Source organism: Aspergillus nidulans, chromosome VII, assembly GCF_000011425.1.
Source record: "Aspergillus nidulans FGSC A4 chromosome VII".
Taxonomy (NCBI): Eukaryota; Fungi; Ascomycota; class Eurotiomycetes; order Eurotiales; family Aspergillaceae; genus Aspergillus; species Aspergillus nidulans.
Genome location: NC_066263.1, coordinates 322,482 through 342,078, shown reverse-complemented (window position 1 = coordinate 342,078; position 19,597 = coordinate 322,482). Strand labels below are relative to the sequence as shown.

General features: G+C 47.8%; 5 protein-coding genes across 5 annotated transcripts, besides 6 other annotated features; 2 read left to right on the top strand and 3 right to left on the bottom strand.

The window, feature by feature from the left end:
* Positions 1-240: part of a sequence feature (Protein overlapping with rRNA (ANIA_08948, CBF84594.1) was converted to a misc_feature.) that runs on past the window's edge.
* Positions 1-9,374: part of a sequence feature (contig 1.165 538..114598(-1)) that runs on past the window's edge.
* Positions 281-345: a sequence feature (Protein overlapping with rRNA (ANIA_08948, CBF84594.1) was converted to a misc_feature.).
* Positions 616-633: a sequence feature (Protein overlapping with rRNA (ANIA_08948, CBF84594.1) was converted to a misc_feature.).
* ANIA_08949 (uncharacterized protein) lies at positions 1,490-5,133 on the bottom strand (the record flags this gene model as incomplete). Its single annotated transcript, XM_677126.1, has 6 exons — positions 1,490-1,843; positions 1,934-2,021; positions 2,087-2,276; positions 2,449-2,483; positions 2,895-3,588; positions 4,158-5,133. The coding sequence occupies 6 exons, from the start codon at positions 5,131-5,133 to the stop codon at positions 1,490-1,492; spliced, it is 2,337 nt and encodes a 778-aa protein (XP_682218.1).
* On the top strand, positions 5,535-6,276 carry ANIA_08950 (uncharacterized protein; the record flags this gene model as incomplete). Its single annotated transcript, XM_677127.1, has 2 exons — positions 5,535-5,925; positions 6,230-6,276. The coding sequence occupies 2 exons, from the start codon at positions 5,535-5,537 to the stop codon at positions 6,274-6,276; spliced, it is 438 nt and encodes a 145-aa protein (XP_682219.1).
* Positions 8,800-12,293, top strand: ANIA_09431 (uncharacterized protein; the record flags this gene model as incomplete). Its single annotated transcript, XM_863720.1, has 14 exons — positions 8,800-8,847; positions 9,002-9,040; positions 9,125-9,360; positions 9,420-9,513; positions 10,218-10,310; positions 10,377-10,557; positions 10,618-10,794; positions 10,985-11,062; positions 11,111-11,160; positions 11,209-11,312; positions 11,367-11,488; positions 11,537-11,720; positions 11,767-12,116; positions 12,265-12,293. The coding sequence occupies 14 exons, from the start codon at positions 8,800-8,802 to the stop codon at positions 12,291-12,293; spliced, it is 1,785 nt and encodes a 594-aa protein (XP_868813.1).
* Positions 9,375-18,786: a sequence feature (contig 1.178 2908..12319(-1)).
* Positions 12,657-14,321, bottom strand: ANIA_09432 (uncharacterized protein; the record flags this gene model as incomplete). Its single annotated transcript, XM_863721.1, has 13 exons — positions 12,657-12,709; positions 12,763-12,822; positions 12,875-12,955; positions 13,006-13,044; positions 13,199-13,288; positions 13,329-13,416; positions 13,562-13,569; positions 13,620-13,664; positions 13,721-13,762; positions 13,809-13,869; positions 13,909-14,049; positions 14,100-14,171; positions 14,220-14,321. The coding sequence occupies 13 exons, from the start codon at positions 14,319-14,321 to the stop codon at positions 12,657-12,659; spliced, it is 882 nt and encodes a 293-aa protein (XP_868814.1).
* On the bottom strand, positions 18,255-19,583 carry ANIA_08951 (uncharacterized protein; the record flags this gene model as incomplete). The annotated part of the gene is made up of 4 exons (XM_677128.1): positions 18,255-18,702; positions 18,851-18,921; positions 18,958-19,338; positions 19,410-19,583. 4 exons carry the CDS (start codon positions 19,581-19,583, stop codon positions 18,255-18,257), a joined length of 1,074 nt encoding a protein of 357 aa, XP_682220.1.
* Positions 18,787-19,597: part of a sequence feature (contig 1.166 664..41526(-1)) that runs on past the window's edge.

The following is a 19,597-nucleotide window of genomic DNA, read 5'->3' as shown; positions in this document are numbered from 1 at the left end:
ATCAAGGTAACCAGCTTCTCTCCTTCTCCTATGCGCACCTCGAACCAGCCGCCGGCACAGGATGCTGATACGCATCCCAATAAGTCCCCAGAGTCTGCAATCATGCCGCCGAGCGCAAAACCCCGACCTAGTGAGACGCCCGGCGCGTAGTAAACGGCCAGTCGCGTCGAGCCTAGGTGCACAGTAATATCTGTCGGATACATCCACGTGCACATCGGGTCAATCACTGCGATACGCACGCTCGGGAACTCGTCCTCAGTTCTGTTCACCCAAGACTTACCGCAGGCGCTGCAGTCCAGGAGCCTGATTTCTTGCGCGGGGAAGGTCCAGACGGTACTCAGCGAGCTGTAGAACCTGGTAGCCTCATCGTCGTTGGGTCGGGGGAACTCGGACTTGTGGCCGTGGTAGCGCCTGCTGTTTCTAAGGTGTGATCATTGTATACAGCTGGTGAGTCGGCAGAGGGTATATATTTGAGCAGGCGGTTGAATGTTTGGCGGCCGGGTAGTGCGGATGGGGATGGCACGAGGGTTCCTGGAGCGAGAGTCAGGGCAATCAGAAACATGCAAGCCCCAATAATATGGCTTCTGCTAAAAAGGAAGCAAAATAAAAACATACAACAGCTGGGATTCGCATGTGGTCACCCACCATACTACTAACCAGCCGGCGTGTGGCTTAAGTACGGCTGAGCGGACGGGAAGCCCTGTTCTCCACACCCTATGGTCGTATGTGCTATAAAATTCATATCTGTCGTAGATATAGGACAATATATAGCGGTGAGACCGCTTTACAGTTACGTTGACTCGGTTGGGAGTAGGGTAAGTGTGTATAGACAGGGTGAGGTTCTCGCTACCGGCTATATGCCTTACTTGTCTCACGCGACCTGCCTATGCTACTGAGCTATAAACCTGGGCACCTGGCTCATCCACGAGTCGAGTATTCTTCCACTCGTTTCGCGAGCTTTGATACATGGCGGCCCTCGTGGCAAGGTATTACTTAATGCCCAAGGAATGCGGCATCGTGCATGTTCAGTTTACTGAAGGGGTCTTCACAAGTAATCATACGGTCGTTCGGATTCAGTTCCGTCTTGGGAACAGCTCCAGGAGGATGTCTACTGCATAAAGGGCTTCATTTTCCATGGAGCAATCTGTGTTCTCGTATAGACTTGCTCGCTATGTATCATTAGATACTTGAAGATTCATTTCTCCTATGGTTCTTCTGAATACCAATAGCAGGTTTTTGATTCGTAACGGGTGCTTTATTCTCTCCATGCTTAACTGCTTTACTGAAATAGATACGTGCAAGGAATTGTTTGATCAGAGAAGAAAAGATATACTGGAGCAGTTCTGGGCCCACTGCAAGACGCAACCCAATCTTCCACCACTCTTACTCACGCAAACCCACGCTCTAGACAGGTCGATTGAGGGTCTGTAGGCGTTTCATAGAATTGACTGGTTGAAGTACAGTGCACAGTCAATAAAGAACTATTCTTTCATGGTACCCGTTTTCCGGCGTAGAGCGTTAGGATCTCTGTATGATCCTTTTCCAGAGCGAGGTCTTCTGCGGTACGTCCCATGGGATCCTTAAGATGGGTGTTAGCTCCTGCATCGGCCAAGAAAAGCGCCATCTCTGTGTATCCATCTGTAGCAGCCTGATGAAGGGGAATTCCCATATCATTATAAGACTCGTCACCCGCCGGGCCTTTGATCCCGACTTCATCAATATCAGGCCCCTTTGAGAAGGGATATTGTACCATATCTAAGTTATTATCAATTGCTGCCTCAACAATTGCATTCTGTCCTTCAACTGTGCTCCATACCGAGACAACAAGTCTACCGTCGCGAACCTACCAGTGTAGACAGCACATGCCAGTGCACTCAGATTTTTCAACAAGATTCCGATTGGGGTCTGCACCGTGTCCAAGGCAGAATCTCACCCAGTCAAGCTGATTATTGGGGGCCTTTGTGTCAAGAATATTTTCATACCAAAGCACATAGTAATTGATATCGACCGCTTTTATTCGACTAGCAAACGGTAAAGCAAAGGAGTCGTTAACCACCACGGAAGTCATCACGCCTGGGTGAGCTACCTAGTCATTCTCCAGGTAGTAGGCTGCAATCTTGTCCGCTTGGTAGTCTGCAGCGGCCTGTAAAAGTTCAGGGAGAGGTTGGGAGTAGTCTGGATCTGTTTCGCGCCGTTGCTGGATGAAAGCCTCCAAGGGTTCGCGGCTGTTTCGTCGAAATATGGCCCGGATCCTTCACTGTACTCCAAGATAGTGGCTGGATAATCGAAATGGACGAGTACATTTGAGGATTTTCAATGGAGGTACTTCATTGTGGGAGGATAATGGCTGATGAGAGGCAAGACAGCACGACTCAGTAGGTAGCTCGGCGTTGGTCCGGAAAGATTTAGTATTCCATTTTTGTAACAATCAGGTTAGAAAATATATACGATTGTCTGTACCCAATCTCTCCTTCTCCAAAACACTAAAGGACGAGTTAGCAGATTAAGAGTTCGTCTGTACTTAGAGTGGCGGAAAGCATTGACTCCACCTGACTGTATAATATATAGTGGTTTGAATACAAGGACTAAGACCTCATTCTGGGTTATAAAATGCACAAAGGAAGGGCAGAATGACTATTGGCTATACAAATGTAACCTATTAAGGAGTGGATGCCTCAATGATTGGCACTCTCTGTTCTCTATGGACTATCCGAATGATTTGACCATTCTCTTGACCCAGCTCTGGTGCTGGGACTTCAAGAATAGCCACATAAAGTACATCAACATCATCAGGGATCATGAATCATGTATCGTCATACGCATAAACTAAGTGCCAGACCATAGCTCTAAAACATCAAGCTCAGCAACCACTGAATACGAAACTAGGCACCGACCCGAGTGCTCCGTTATGCTCCTCGTTCCAGGCTTCGAGGTCCAGGTCGGGCATAAAGCGGTCCTCGACTAGGCCGCCATCATCATCGGCGTTGGTTGCACCGGCACGTGGATTATCTGGGTTTTCGAAGGACAAAAGTACATCGAAATCCGGCGAAGGGAATTCCTCACTAGGTGCCTTTTCTGAGGGTGTCCTAGTGGTTACGGCCGTGGACGAGCCAAGCGGGGGACAGTTTGACAGAGAGTTGTTAGACTGGGAGAAGCTTGGATTATAATTGCCCGGAGAAAGCATGGAGCCGTTGGAAGGATTGCAGCGAGAATATATAGAGCTCCCAAGTGAGTGCGCGGGGACTATCAGGTTTGGGCCACGGCCTGACGGCATTTCCCACTTCTGTAACAGCTGGATCGTAGTATTCTCAACCAAGGAAAGCCGTTTCTCAATGCAATGAATGTTGTGTTTAAGAACTCGCACTGCTGCAGTAATGGGAAGAGGGGAATCGTACAGCTGCTGGGCGCAGCTGCTGGGTGTAGAGACCTGCACCGAGCTGGCATCAGCAGTGGCCAGGGGGTCTGCCGAGAGCGCAGTTGAGGAAGCTGGGCTTGGGCGTGCGCTACTGTCCACTTGGACCGGCAGAGACTCGGGGATGTCTAGGCTGGGTGGTGGAGGCCGTAGAGGCGGCGGCACCGTTGGAGTATCTATCCTATAGTCAGCCAGGATCCAACAACCGGCAGGCCAGTCCAATACAGATGTCATCTGGAACAGGGTCCTCCGGGAATCTGAATCTCCATAGCATTTCCCACCCTTGTTCTTGGGTGTAACTCCGCGGCGGCACGGTACAATGCTCTACGTGGATGCTAAGGTCAGAGGCAGTGTCATAGTGGCGCAGACACTTCACGCAGACATATTCATGGTGGTTACGGGTTAGGTGGCGGCTAAAGGGTCAGTGACAATGTGAAAGAATGGAACGTGGAAGATACTTGCCTGAGCTCAGACACATATCTGAAGCCCGGACCCGTGCAGGTCCGGTATCTAACATCTTGCACGCTGTAGGTGATAGGGTCATATTTGTGATAGACGCATGCAAATCTGCGTTTGGTCGTTGTCCGCTCAGGCGAGGATAATCGCTGTCGCTTCCTGCCTTCATTGCCTTCATTGCCGTCGCTGCGTCCAGGGTGCTTTTGCTCATCATCCGATCCGCGACCACGAGGCAGCTCCGGCCCTTTTCCGGTACTGTCGCCCTTGTCAGGCCTGAATCAATTCTCACCAGACTGGTGCGAAGGCGGAGGCGCATCGTTGAATGATATGTTCGCGGGACTACGAGAAGGACCAGGTGCCGTAAAGAACAACCGCTTGGAAAACCCAGATACCAGAGCCTCATCCTTCGGGATTGTATCTTCCTCAGGATGAAGGGGCAGTGCCGATGATAGTAGAGACGCAGAGGCAAGTGCCGCTAGGGCAGGCAGTCCGGCAGACGGACGACGAGGTTGCGGCGTGTCACTGTTTTCAGCGCGAGATGGCTCCGTCTGCCTCTCGGTAGCTTCAACTTCAGTCGACAGCTCCAGTGGATAGGGAACCGAATCCTGCGGTGGCCGCCAGGGAGCAGTCGCAGGTGCAAGAGAAACATCGACCGCGGTGAGTTGCCACTTCACCCCCTTGTTCCTAACCCTACCCTCACGGCATTCGATCACCGGCTGGAACGAAGGGCTCAAGGAGAGTTCGCGTGCGACACTCTCCTGCCAGCCGAGATTCTCGTGGGCTCGGTACCAATTATCCGCTCGCATGATCTCCTTGCATATGCGGCGAGCGGACAGCGCTTTCGACGGGCTGTTCCGCAGAGCCGTCTCGATTAAGACTGCAAAGTTGGCAGACAGATGCGAGCTGAGCTCTGCAATGGCGAGCTCGGGGTTTTCGCGAACGGTCGCTGGGAAGGTTTCATGGCTCGTCGTCCGCGTGGTAAGGGTGGCTTTCCAGCTGCGGAAGATGGCGCAGAAGGCGTCTTTTTTGCTCTTTTTAGGGCGCGGCGACTTGACGACGACCACACGAGTGTCTTGAGTGATGCCGGTATCTTGCCGCGCGCGTGGCCAAACGAGTGTGGACCCGGTGAGGTTGGAACTGGCCGACGGTATAGGGCTGCGGCGGGGGTAGCTAGTGGACTGTGGTGCCGGTCTTTCTTCTATCGTATCCAGCCACTTCCCCACAAACGATATCGGTCGATGTCTTGGGGTGCTGGTGGTGCTCATGGCTGTGGCAAGGAGCCCAGAGGGAGAAAAAGTGGGCACGTCGTGGCACGTCGTGGTGGTTTAGGAGAAAGGTCGGAGGCGTTTGAGAAGTGCCCTCCTTTTTGGTCCCTCTTCTCAGGCAATAACCGCTTCTGCCTTGCTTACTCTCTTGTCTCTTGACGCTTGACAAGATTCTGCAAGCGAGACTTGGCAGCTGCTTACTGCATTTGGCAACTGACAAGGCTGGCAAGAGTTTTGACAGAAGGCAAGCAAGAGGACTCTGAGCAACAAGAGCACTCGACAGTTGACAAGGCACTTCAGTCTATATCAGCCTGCACTCGGCCCTTACCATGCGTTCTCTAGCCTCGAGGCTCGTTCAACCTTACCGTCCCAAACCCTAGCATCTGTCATAGACCACCACCATGGCCCACCACGACCCGTTACATACCGCGCCAACCAGACGCAATTTACCTATTGAGGTCTCATACTCCATCGGTCCTTGCAACTCGTCCATGGATCACAACGTTTCCCAGTTGGAGCGGAAACCTGACAGGAATGACGGATTTCAGCGCTATCTCGAGGCCACCGGCGCTACCATTTACCAATCATGGCACCCTCCGCATACAGCCTCGCCATATCCGGTCCAATCAGACGGCCAATTTCACATTCCAAACAGCCAATCCCAGAATCTTGGGTTTCCTGCCTCGACGTCATCGTTCATGCAGCCCAGCGTGGCACAGGCGGACTACCATTATCCGATGAACGCCCACGCCCCATCGACTGTGATGTCTGACCTCCCACTCGCCAGGGAAAGTACGCCATCGAGCACTTTGCAATGCAGATGGGAAGGATGCAAATATACAAGGGATTTTGGCCGTGAGGCCGAGCTGCTGCGCCACATCCGGCTCATCCACATCAGGCCTCGCCGGTACCCCTGCCTTGTCAGCCCAAGGTGCAGGGCATTTAATAGGAAGGAAAACCTAGTTGAGCATCTGCGGAGGATCCACGGTATTCAGGAGTAGAGCTATCCCTCACTTTTTTGCTGATGTGGACATCGGTTGGGATTTGCACAGGAAGCTTTCGGGATTATGCTTCTCTTATTGCTAAGATATACTAGAGTGGTTCAATAGACCTCCATTGCTGTATCCATTCCAGTTCACTTAGAGCCTAGAGTCTCCTTCATTTGCCAATTAACATATATATGTTTATAGGAAATGAATTAGGATTAGGATCAGCGACTCCTGAGCCGCTGACTGGTTAAGATCTGAGGTTAGCTGAGCCCCGGGACAAGGCGTTATACAGTCTGAGAGTTGACCGAAGATCTCACAAATGGCAGACAGGCAGACAACCCTAGCACAGTTATCAAGCCCGCGTTACCCAGGCCTCTTTCGTGTTTGGGCTAGTTGGCCTGCACGTTCTCTTTGCACATGCCTCCTTGCAGGTTGTTTCTTTGTTTCATCCACAGCTCCCAGTGGAGTTGATATCACCTGGGTACATGAGCTGACGGCATGGAAAGCTGTCTCTGGTTGCTTGCGTCTAGTTCTGATTCAAAGGCACAAAGTTGTTGAAAGACTTGACAACAAAGCGCTGCTGCTGGGGAATTGCACCTGGTTAGACCTCGCCACAGCCCGCCCGTGGGCAGGGAGAAGCCGCCCACAGCCCGCCCGCCAGAGCCCACGGGCGGGTAAGCTCCGCCCACAGTGGCCCGCCGGGCCCTTGGCGGGCGCCCGCGGGCTGCCCGTTTATGCCCATCTAATGCATAACTTTCCACATTTGGACGTATAACTTGATGATTAAGCCGGTTAAATACCTGTTATTTACACCTGTTATGGTTTCTACAGCAGCACCAGCAATGAATTCATCTCACGACGAGGGGAAAACAGCACCCCCTACTGCTCTAATAACTGATCTCTCACACTTGGCTCATTGCTCATCCCCTCCTCCCCATGGAGGTGGATATCTTCCCCCCAGGCGGACCCCGCCCGGCGACTCCGCGCCTGGGTGAAAACTCTGACCCCCCCTCAGGACCTACCACCCTGACTCCCCTACCCCGGAACTCCCTGAAGAGAAGGGCCTTAATTCTCGCCGCCAGAAGACTCCCAATGCCAGCTCCTGCCCCCTATACCTTATATACTGCAAGCCCTATTAATCTGTGATCAGGTCAGCATGGTAGCAGATGACCAGCTAATCCTCCTCAATGACTAGAAACTAGCAATGACCTCTCTGGCTAAAGCTCTAGACCTAACTGTCTCCTTCCTACAAGGCTGTCCAAGAGACCTGGCACAGGGACTTGCAGCTAGATTATTACCCTTATAAAGCAAGACTCCCTGCAGTAGATTCCTCAGATGCCTGTAGTTACACCCCCACAACCACCCAGGCAGATAGAACAGCTAAATTAACCTCCTACCTCTAAAGTGTCCAAAGGACCCCTGGGCAGACAAACCTTGCAGTATACAACCTAGGCATCCCTAACAGCTCTAAGAGCTGGCCAGGGGAACTGGTAAACTATTACCTCTAAATAGTATATATAAGCCAAGCAAACTATATAATAAAAGCTGAAGCAGTTAAATAAGACTAACTACTATATCTTCCTCTGCCTCCCAGCCTCCTCCAGCCTCTGGGCTATCAGACTATATAGTATCCAGGTTACCCTTGCTAGGAAGGTTCCAGATATAATTATACAGGTATAAGTAATATTAACTAGGTGTTAAGGGACGTATTTAGATGGATCTTCCTATCTAGACGTGCCGTACGTACAAGAAGGAATCGCTAAAGAAGAAATGAGAAAGAAGGATTGTTGTTGCAAGGGAAGTCTTGTAGGTGGCTCACCGCCTTCAGGACAGCGCAGGCCTTGGCCGAGTCACTAAGGTCTAAGGTCCTTGTATAGGCAAAGGACCCATAACACTAGGTATATAATTACTATAACAGAACAGGGCAAGGCTTTCCTACTGTTAAAGAAGGCTACAAGCCTAGCTGGGGATAGATACTTTAAAATTCTAATAGAGTACTATTAGGTTATTATCTCCTAGATCCCAAAACAACTCTGGTCCCTGGATAGATAGATAGATATAATAATTACAGATATTAGCATGGAAGCAGAGTATATTACTAGTATTAAGTAGACTTGTTAAACCCAACCCACGAAACCCGCCCCAACCCGCCCCGACCCGCCAAGAAACGGGTTGGGTTAGACCTTCTAATTATCCATTGGGTTTTGGATATTTTTGGCTGCCCCAAAGCCCGGCGGAGCAACCCGCTGGGTTGCCAAGATATCTGAATAGGTATATTACTGTATTTAGATTATATTTGCTTACTTAGATAGTTATAATACAGTATTTAAATACAGTATTTTATTAACTATGTAGATCACTGCTTATTAGAGTAATGATATGCATAACTGGGTTATTTTGGGTTATTTAGGTTGGGTTAGAATTATTTGCTAAACCCATGGGCGGTTTACTGTGAAGAGACCACATGTGACGTGGTAAATGTCGCGAGCTAACTCTAAGTCGGCTATTCCTCTTTTGAGCGCACTAACCCAAAGGAGTAAGGTCGACTTAGAGTTAGCTAAAATATAATACCACTTGTCAGTAATGGACTTTTCCTCCTTTATTTACCTCAACTTCAATCTGCCAATAAGAAATAGTCTCAGACTAGTCACTGACTAGTTTGCAACTTGCTGCCACCATGTCTACAACTCCGCAAATTCCAGGTGCTATTGACGTTCCAGAACAGGTACAAGACTTCATTTTTCTTACCTAGTTTGTGACTAGTTGCTAACTGGCAGCAGATTGACAGAGTTATTCTTAGCAATCATCCAACACGTCCTCTAATCACATCTAAACTTGAATACTGCTATATGTTACCTTACTATCCTGAATCTCATCAGAACGGCTATACCTATATTGTCCCACTTGATCCGAACCGGGTAAGGAGCAGGGAAGATAAGGGAAGACTTATTAAAAATGTTCGTTCTATAACTAATAAGGGACTAGTTGCTGACTAGTCACAGACTCAATACCATGCTCGCCAGTTGGAGCGTTATGATGCTCAATCACCCTATATTCGAGGCAGGGTTACTCGAATACAGTACCAGTGTTCAGGCGTTCGAATATGCTCTTATCTCCATCCTAACCTTAGAAATATGCACCATTACAAGGTTACAGAAGATGACTGGAACTATATCCGACAGGAGCGACAACTTATTGAAGAGACAGAAATGGATCCTAAAAAACAGAAAGCAATCTCGTGAGTAACTAGTCTTTATTTGATTAGAGACTAATCAAGGACTAATCATGTTTATATAGACATTTCTTTGGTGTGCTTCGTGTATTTAAGAGACATCAAGCTTGTCGGCCGCAACAAGTAGGGTGTGCTCCTAAGATGGTACTTGGCGAAGCTGTAAGTACCTTAGGGTAGACTAGTCTGGGTCTAGTTACTAACTAGTCAGCTTCAAATGGGCCATGCTTCATCCTATATATGTTGCTCTAATTCAACACCGGAAACCCATAAACAACATTTTTTTGATTCTCTTGCATTTCGTACAGATACGGATATCCTATATCTAGCTCAATTATTCGAGCAGAGAGGAATTATTGAACCAAAATACTGTGCAATGATTGACACAAGCCGGTCAAAGAGAACGTACTGTAACTGCAGTGAGTTATACAGCTAGTCTTGGGCTAGTCTTGGACTAATTGCTAACTAATTCTTGCTAAGGCTTTCTGCATGGTGATGATATATCACTAATAGAGTCGCAACCTTGTACTGCGATCTTTAATGTTATGATTCCATTAGACCTGGAGGCCTTTCCCTATTATCTTTTTACATCAACAGGAATACATACTCATCCTCCACCTCCTCCAGCCAAGATCCCTGGCGAAATTGCAGATGAAATCTCTTATATTATTCGTGACATGCAGAATCCTGATCTTCGAATTAGTCAGTACTGCTATTAAACTAATCCCTTTCTAATCCACAATTAGTTGCTAACTAGACTAGGCCAACTTATCCGCAGTCCTCAAATGCAGGACTTACTCGCGCGATATAATGAGGACTCAATTATAGGCCTTCATCCTGCTCTAGCAAATATGGATCGAATACAGGCTCTTATTTACCGGGAGAAGCTTGCATTTTATCCTGATGGCCAAGATCTTAATGCACTACAACTAGAATGCGACCGGAATGAATATCTTAAGGTATGTAAAGATTAGTCCCTATCTAGTTACTGACTAGTCGGGGATTAGTGGATAACATCTAACTAGCATTATGTGCGAGAAATCTATCATGAAGGTGATATTACAATTATTATTTGTATATTGCAAGATCAGGCCAAGCTATTTCAAAGCCTACGCTCATTTGAAGTTGACATGTCCTTCAAACGCGTACGTGAGGGCAGGTTTAACGAGGTTATCTTTGCTGTTTTTTTAGAGGATCATGGAAAAGGTAAGTACAATACTAGTCCTGCTCTAGTCCCAGACTAGTCAATAACTAATCACCTTCTAGTTATCACACTCCTTCGTGCGTTTATGAACCAACAAACAGGCCGTGCCTACTATTTTCTATTTAAAAAGGTCTTTGAGATGATTCATGATCTTTCAGGCCATCCAGTACAGTTTTTCCATCTTCATGGAACCGGCATTGAAACTATCGTTGTTGATATGGATGAAGGACAGAGGGACGGTATGTTTTCTTTGTGCACTGACTAGTTACCCACTAGTTGCTAACTAGTTAGGTTTGGGAAAATGCCTACAAGAGCTTGATCCAGAACATCATGAACCAGACTGGCAGTTAGAAAGAATTCTTATCTTCTGCCGGGTTCATTTTATCCGTGGGATTGAGAATATAATTGGCCAGAACCAACGTCATACAGTCTTATTTAAGGCAATGATTAGTCTTTTACATGCCCCTACCCGAGCCCAGTATATGGATATTTTAGAGCAATTACTAGGTAAGTCCAGACCATAACTAGTTAGCAACTAGTAACTGATTGATATAGAGGATCCAACTCCAGGCGTGGCAACTTGGGCTGAACATAAGCTGCATCCGGTAGTTTCTGCTGGATTAAATAAAGCTTGCTCACAAATCCCTGAACAGCATTTTAATCAAACCCGTATGCATACCAATGCAGGTGAACAAACCCACCAAAAATCATATGCTTTTAGTGGGAAGCACCTACCAATTCTAAAGGCAGTTACTAGGTAAGTTTCTAAGTCAAGACTAGGCTTTGTTTAGACTCTGACTAGTTCTCATAGTGCATATTTTCTTGATGTACGAGATATGCATCAGTACTCTGTGCGGATACATTATAACATTACCCATTCCTATCGGCCAGACGATGAGATCTCAAGAATTACAGAGAATTTAATCAGGGACCGTAAGTCTAGCCTTGACTAGTGCCTAACTGGTTACTAACCAGTATTAGAAAGAAAACGACGCCGTAATCAGGAGATTGAGGAAGAGGAAAATATAGAAGGAGTACTACCTAGAAGAGCACGTCCTTCTAGATCTTTCTCATCCTCTGGATCTCCACGGCCACGCCGCTCCAGGTCTAGTACCAGGGGTAGGAGTTATACTAGAGGAGTAAGCCGAAGTTCTACACCACAGCGGTAAGTCATGAAGGACTAATCCGGGACTAGTTGCTGACTAGTCTAGGTCTCCATCCCTAGCCCAGATTGCTTCTCAGAACTATCGCGATCAGCAGGCTAGCCATGAACAACATATACTTGATCTTCGTGAGCGCCAAGCACGTCTAGATCGATATGAGGTAGAGACTCGGCTTATGCAGCAGCGTCTACTACAGCCAACTAGTCCTCAACTAGTTGGTGTAAATCCAGTGCAATATCCACCTCTACCTGGATATTTACCATCTAGTTCACAACTAGTCAACCCGGGCCCAGTATATGTTCCGCAGATGACTGGAGCTCTGCCATACGTGCCCTCTCAAGCACCATTTGTTCCATCTACAGAGACTAGTCACCAACTAGTCTATCAAGACTCACAGGGTACATTGCTGAGACCAACTGACCAGAGGCAGGGTAGCGGATTGACGGCTCCATCTCCTTCACTTACAAGGTCTATTGAAAGCCCTTTAGCATCACCAAGCGGAGAATAGATTGTTAAGCTTATTTTTTGTATACTGTTTTGTGATAGCACGAAGTTTTTCCACGGTATCTTGTTAAAAATATATATTTGTGGCGGGCTTACCTACATCAAATTAATAAGAGACTAATTATAAACTAAACACACAAGCAAGCTACTTTAGGGTAAAAGTTTATAAATGCTTTTGACGTATAAACGTTGCTTGTATTTATTATTACAATTAAAGGTGGATAGAAAACCTAGAGACTAGTTAGAAACTAATCTCAGGTTTGCGTTAAACTAAATCAGAGCCCGAGAGGTTAACAGAACCTAGAAGGGGACTAGATATCCGGGTAGGGAAACAAAAAAAAAAAACAAGACAGCCACATATTAGGGAGACTAGTTAGAAGCTAGTTCCAGGACTAGGAAAATAAAAGACAATGATACCACAGTCTAGTTGACAACTAGATAGATTCTAGATTGAGGCCAAAGTCTCTGAGATCCAGGTTAGTTGCAACTAATACTAGTTAGTATCTAGTCTCCTATAACTCTGAAGCTAGAATAACTTACTACTATTATCCTCACCACTGTTCAGCTGCGCAAACGGAGTGATTGCAAGGTGTTCAGAGACTAGTTATTGACTAGTCAGTGACTAGCAATAACTAACAAGGTATTAACCTACCATGTCTGCCATCACCCTGCACTTCCTCGGGCTCAGCAGCCTTTTCCTCCTCATTTTCATGCTCATTTTCCTTGTTTAAGACTGTGACTAGTCAAAGACTAGTCCAGAACCACAAAGGAGAAATGTCTTACCACTTTCTTCATTGCTTGTCTCTTTTGCATTATCCATGTCTGCAACTAGTTAGAGTCTAGTTAGTGACTAGTCCGACGAGGACTTGCTTGTCTCCGGATTGTTGGAGGAACTCTCCAGGGCCTCAAGATCCACAACAGAGCCTTCTAGAAGACTGGTCAATAACTAGTTGGTCTTTGTCTGAGTCTGACTTACGAGGTTGCATACTCGCTCCCTTTGCCTCGTCAATCGATGAGAAAAAGCGCCAAAACTCGCAATATGGCTTTGAACCACACGGTGCTGAGACTAGTTAGAATCTAGTCCCAAACTAGCTTGGATAGCTTACCTTTGCCCTTTGCGTTGCGACAGGTCTTGCAGGGTATGGTTCCTTTCTCACCAGCTGATTTAGCTGCCTTGCTACCCTCACGGCGGATCTGCATAAAGAGTGGCTAGAGGTTATAAATTAGCACTGATCCTAGGTACGGGGCTGAATGTAACTTGCCTTTCCTTTCTCATCGCGCGGCAAGACAGGCTTGCTCAAATTCCTACCAGTCACAGGGGTATGCACGGCGTACGGACCACTTGAACTAGTCACAGATTAGTTAGCAACTAGTCTGCATTGAATGGCTGTACTTACGGGCCCTCGCCATTGTCCTGATCATTTCCAGCTTCACCCTCGTTGCTGCAAAGTAGTTAGTGACTAGTCAAGGACTAGTTGAAATGGGAGAAGAAACTCACGAATTCTCGACACCCTTAGTATTGTGGTCCTTGGACTTGGTGCTGCTATATATTAGCTAATACACTAGTTAGACTCACAGAAACTTACGCAGCTCGCTTGCGCTTCTTGGTAGGAGTCGGGGTTGGGAGAACAGTGCCTTCAAACAAGCCTTCATACCATGCTACTTGACTAGTCAGGGACTAGTCACCAAGTAATCTAGATAGGACTTGCCTTTGGCCTCCATCAGTTCCTTCATAGTGGGAGGTCCATTGTGCAATGTAAACTCCATGCCGTGGGAGTTCTTGTCCTTCAAGTGCTTGACCAATATGTTTCTGTTGGCAGAGGGAACCTGTCAACTAGTTAATAACTAGTCAGAAACTAGTATAGCAGTAGACTCACTGTACGCTTGAGGCATCCCTTCACTCGGCAGTAGACTTCATATGGATGGATATCAGGCACGCCATTGTCGTCCTGTGGACTAGTCAGTAACTAGGCTTAAAGCTAGTCGGGTCGGCTTACTATCTTGAAATCCGGCAGCGTAAGCTCCCCGTCCTTAACTGCCTCGAGATAGTGACAGTACTCTGGGGACTTTCGGAGATCGTTATCGCGAATGCTCGGCATACTAATCGTTGACTAGTCTTGGACTAGTCCCGAGCAAAAAGGATTGGAGGAGGAGGAGGAAGGTGAGAGTGAGACAAAGAGCGAAATAAGAGCTTCAAAGGCTATCTCTAAGCAGTATGAAGGTTAAGTATCTAGTTCTTGACTAGATTTAAAAGAGATTTCGACTAGTTATGTACCTGGAGTTTGGATATAGGAATGTGTTGTGGTAACGAAATGTAAGGGGGAGGAAAGAAAAAGTCGGTCAAGAGGTAACTCTAAGTCGGCCATTCCTTTTTGGGAGGCGCTAACCATAAACGGCATGGTCGACTTAGAGTTAGCTCAGGGAATTTAGGGAGTTATCTGCGACCACTTACTGTGAAGGTAACCCACCCCAAAACCCGCGTGGGCGGATCAGCTAGGCCTGAAAACCCGCCCCAACCCGTGGTTTAACAAGTCTACTCTCACCTGCACTCAGCCTAGACTTAGTATGTATTACTACTAAAAACTAACACCGCCGGGTTTTGTTGTACTTCGGTTATGATAGCAGTCAATACAGAAGAAGGGAGAAAAAAAATAGAAAAAAAATAAAAAATAAAAAACATACAACAGTAGGGATTCGCATGTGGTCACCCACCATACTACTAACCTACCGGCGTGTGGCTTAAGTACGGCTGAGCGGACGGGAAGCCCTGTTTTCCACACCCTATGGTCGTATGTACTATTTGTTGCTTGCTCAAGTCTGATATCGCCCACTGGGCAACTACACTAGAAAGGTTGAGAACCCCACTGCTGGCCCACCAGCCTCATGTACAGTAGATAGGGAGACCGTATCGATCACCCAATTAGGAGGACATACATCGCTTCTCAGAACTTTTCCAATATAAAGCATCCTGTTCATACCTACTGGAGCGATTATACTCCTGTCCGCTTATCCCCTTTCGCAGAGCTTCATGCACAAATCATCACCAAACTCGGCCTTGGCCTCGAGCTTCCAATATGCAGTTGTTAGCCGGGAATGGCAGACCCAGGTAGAGGGCTCACTTTCGCAAAGCTTACAGTAACTCGAAACGGTCTGCAGAATCTAAGGAGATAATTGCTCCGAACAGACTGAGAAGGGCTTATCTTCTCTACCGCAAGCTAACTCTGCCTAAAGACCGAACACAGCCAGGGCTTGTTGCACTTTGTTCGCGTTGATAATGATGATGAAAAACAGTCAAGCGGGACGGGATGAAGTTCTGTGTTTCTAATCATAACGTCGTATGTACTTGCTCCATCTTAGATACATCTCTTAACAAACCCCAGAGCCAGACCTTTAAACCCACTCGTAACTCAGGACCGGAATCTCAAATGACTCCGCCATACACCCTCATTTGAAGTCCCGTAGAACGAGACGATGCGTCCCTGGCCACGGTCCGCGTAGCCACAGTTACTCGGGCCATTACCAATGTCATGCACCCGAAACCCGATGTACTGGTCGGCGCAGGATAGACCGTCTGCGAACTCAAAGGTCAGGGTCTGCGGGGGGCCGTACCCCCACAGCTGATAGTTTGGCATGCCCGTGTAGCACACGTTGACCCAGTTGCCACTTGCGCGGTACAGGCGGTTCCTCCGCCCTCTGGGGAGCACCAGCCGCGGCCACAGAGGCAGCCTTTCGTGTTGATGTCGGCTTCATTGTGGATGCAGTCGAGGCTGTGGGAGCCGTTGTACCAGTTGAAGCTGATGACTTTCCAGGTTGGAAGGAAACACCCGTCGGGTGGAGTGATGGAGGAAGAGACAACTGTGGTGAGGGAGAGGATCCCTGCGGCAAGAGTGCTGATGACCATTATGGGTCTCTAGAAGGAGATGTTCTTGTCGGGAAAGTCTGTTGTTTTGCTACAGTACAAGCAAGGAGGGAGGCTTGGAAGAGTTTGTTCTTACAGTACTTCCATAGACAAGGCTAGCCCGTTGATACTCCAATGCAAGTAAGCATTTAGTCAGGCTAGATGAGACAATGCTGGCCTATCGCATTCCGTTGCTGTCCGAACTGTCTCGGTGAATTCCGTCGGATTGTCACCTAAGTCTCTCTGGATCTGAAACCTGAGGCTCATTGATCACAGAACTGAACTCATAATAAGTAGTCTAGGACAAGAGTTAAGACGCAATCGAACCCTACTGGGCCAACGCACAAAACAAGTCTCTTCTGCATGATTACAGTGCAGTAGCAGCCATAGGCTTTCTCGAGCGCCGTTGACTAACATTGACTAGTGATCCCTACTGTTTCTCCAGAGCTAAAGAAACGCATTGCGTGACAGTGTAGCATAGACAGAGTTCTCCGGTAGTGAGTTGATGAGTTGTAAATGCTAGCCATCTGGGTTATTTCCGCTCGTGGAATTGTTATGTCCGAGAACGCGTTTATTAGGAGCCTTGTATGATAATCTAGAGTTAGCATCGGCTCAAGCACTAGTTACATGAGTGCCATGTAGTATTTCAATCAAGATATCGTGCCACCCCAGCGTGAGTCCTTTTTGTTAAGACATCCAGTATATATTGAATTCCTGTCGGCCATCAGCAATAAGTCTTACACTAAATATACGATGAAACACGGACTTACTGGTATTGCACAATAACAAGTGCATAATGGAGAGGGGAATAGAACTCGCTGGCGACTCGAGCTTATTTTCGATCTCCTTGGGTGCCTTTTAGATATCTGCACTGGAAATAAGCCCTACCCTTAATCTTTTCATGCCACATTAAACCTAACTTCTCGAAAAGATTGGAACCATTGATAGGTTCGCGGCATAAGCCCTCACATGTCACCGGCGTCGTCTTGGACATCATCATTGTCTACGAGAGAACGACCTTCTCTAGTACGTTTCTACCGCTGAATCTGAAGGATCAATCGTGGATATTTATCTTACAGATTCTCGGAAGGCTTGTTGTATACTAAACTGGGAGATAATCGGAAGGGATGCCTTGCGCAGTATCATGATTTGAAATACGTGCATCTGATTTTCAGCAAGCCAGGCATGCGAAGCGGTATCCATGGCTAGGTAATGGGCAAAGAGGATGGAAGAGACAAGAAGCTATGGAGTTGTTTCAGCGAGATAAAAACAGACCGCCCTCGATCCCAATAAGCTCCCAATTTGCGGGCGTCTTGCTGACTCTTCCTATCAACATGTAAGATTGTCAAGCCTGAGCTCATTTCAATGCTTCACAGGTATGGATGTCCTCGATTGGTGCTCTATATTACAGAAACATTCGGCGGTACCTGTGATCTTCCGCAATGAGACCTCTGCCGTCGTGGCCTACATATGTCCCTGTTACCACGGGCAAGTTACAGCTACTTGTTCTCTGCATAGAACCAGGGAGTGCTTGATCTTCTGACAGGACTATTGGGTGATCATCGTTAATCTATGTTAATATATCTAGGCTCAATATACCGGATTGTTGGTGGATTCTCCGGAGCCTAAGTACTGCAATTACTAGTTCCATGCACATATGTGGGCATCCGACTTCCAAGATGCCCGGTTGGAAGGCAATTAGCATAATTTTCGTTGTAGTTTCTCCTACTTGTCAACAGAGGACCGATAGTATCAGAGAACATAGAGCAGTCCTCTGTTTGAATGCTGGATAAATCCCTAACTACTAAGGTACTTCTGGAGGCGCAGAGTTCGTACATATGGCGAGACTTGCGAGATGCTTCTGACAAGGATTTCTTAGCATTGAGCCAACTACCTGCGGAATTTGATCTATATCTTACTCTAAGTTTGCTTGGTGACTAATGAGTACTCTAGGATAATAAGGCAGTAGTACATTTAGGGTTGGGGTCAGGAGATCGAAGCCCGTTGATGCGGCACAGCTTGTTCGACAGCTATAATCGAGTGCTTCAGACCCAAGTCGCAATTGTGCCGCGAAGGGTAGCTTTTGTACTGTTGTTGAACAAAGAAAGTCGTCATAGCAAGTGACTGCCCGATTCTACCCCCTTCCAACTTCCACATCCACTGTCTCTGTGATCATAATCTCCCTCGGACTCCCATTACCCCTATTCCCATAACTTCGGTCCCCGTATCCGTTCCAGAGAACCTCCTGACTTGGACTCCTCCCAACCCCAATATCAACCGTGTTATCATAGACTCCGCTCCCATGGAACACTTTTGGCTGCTTGGTTGCCGACTTAGAAAGCGAGTCTAGCCCGATTCCCTTTGACCCCGAACCCGTATTTGGGTACGAATTGCTTTTGCCGCGCGTCGAGTGGTGTTCCTTCAAGAAACCGAATATGGCTCGTAGTGCGGGCAGGGAGAGGGCGATGATCGCGGCGCTGATCTCGGCGCATGTCCAGGCGACCACGGGTGAGAAGTACCAGGTTGCGTCGTCTTCGTGTTGGACGGAGACGATCATGGATACCATGCGGAGGATGGAGGTTCTAGTACGGTGTTAGAATGTTTAAACTGGCGGTTTATATCGGGCATGGAAGGAAATGCCACGTACACGACGGCACTGGACTTGGTGGTTAGCGATCACGCAGTCTGGTTGTTCACTTTCGACTAAGGTTTAGGGAAAGGAAGACTTACAAAACCCCAAAACACAAGATTCCCAGTAGTGCCAATTTCCTCGCCGTCTTCGCCTGCAACCCCATGACAATCTGCACCGGAAGCAGCAAGATCAACGAGTCACATACGATCGTCAGAGCGCCCGTAGATATAAACACCATGGCGGAACCCATGCATTTCTTGTCAGTAATAGAATTATCCCACAGCGCCTCGAGTGGGATGCATTGCAGCGCAATGATCAAGCTCTGCGCGGCCCAGACGGCCGTCACAAACGCAAACGACAGGCGCAGGTACAGGATGAATCGCGGCATAGGGTTCAGTCGCGCGTAGAAGGTCAGCCCGGAGACGCGGCAGAGCCAAAGGTTGAACATGTACACCATTTGTGTTGTGACGAGCCACTTGTACATGCGCACCAGGGTTTCTGGGGTCTTTAAAAGCGCGACAAGGTGCCGGCCAGATCCGTAGCGGAGGATCTGCGAGCAGAGGGCCATTGTTGCCCAGCTGACTAGCTATCGCCGCATTACCATTAGCAAGAAGATGCAGCATGAGATGAGGTCCCGAGAATATGGTTCAGGCGTACCTGCGCAAGCACGATAAAAAGGTCATCCCAGCCCAGCCCGCGAACCAGGACTCGTCGTGCATAAAGCCGAACGATAACGACTACCGCTGACAGGGCCGTGACGACCACGATTCCGATCAGGGCGGGCTGGCTGCGGTCTTCTGCCAGGTAGGCAGCAGAGGGCTCTGAAGCCATGGCATGAGTTGGGA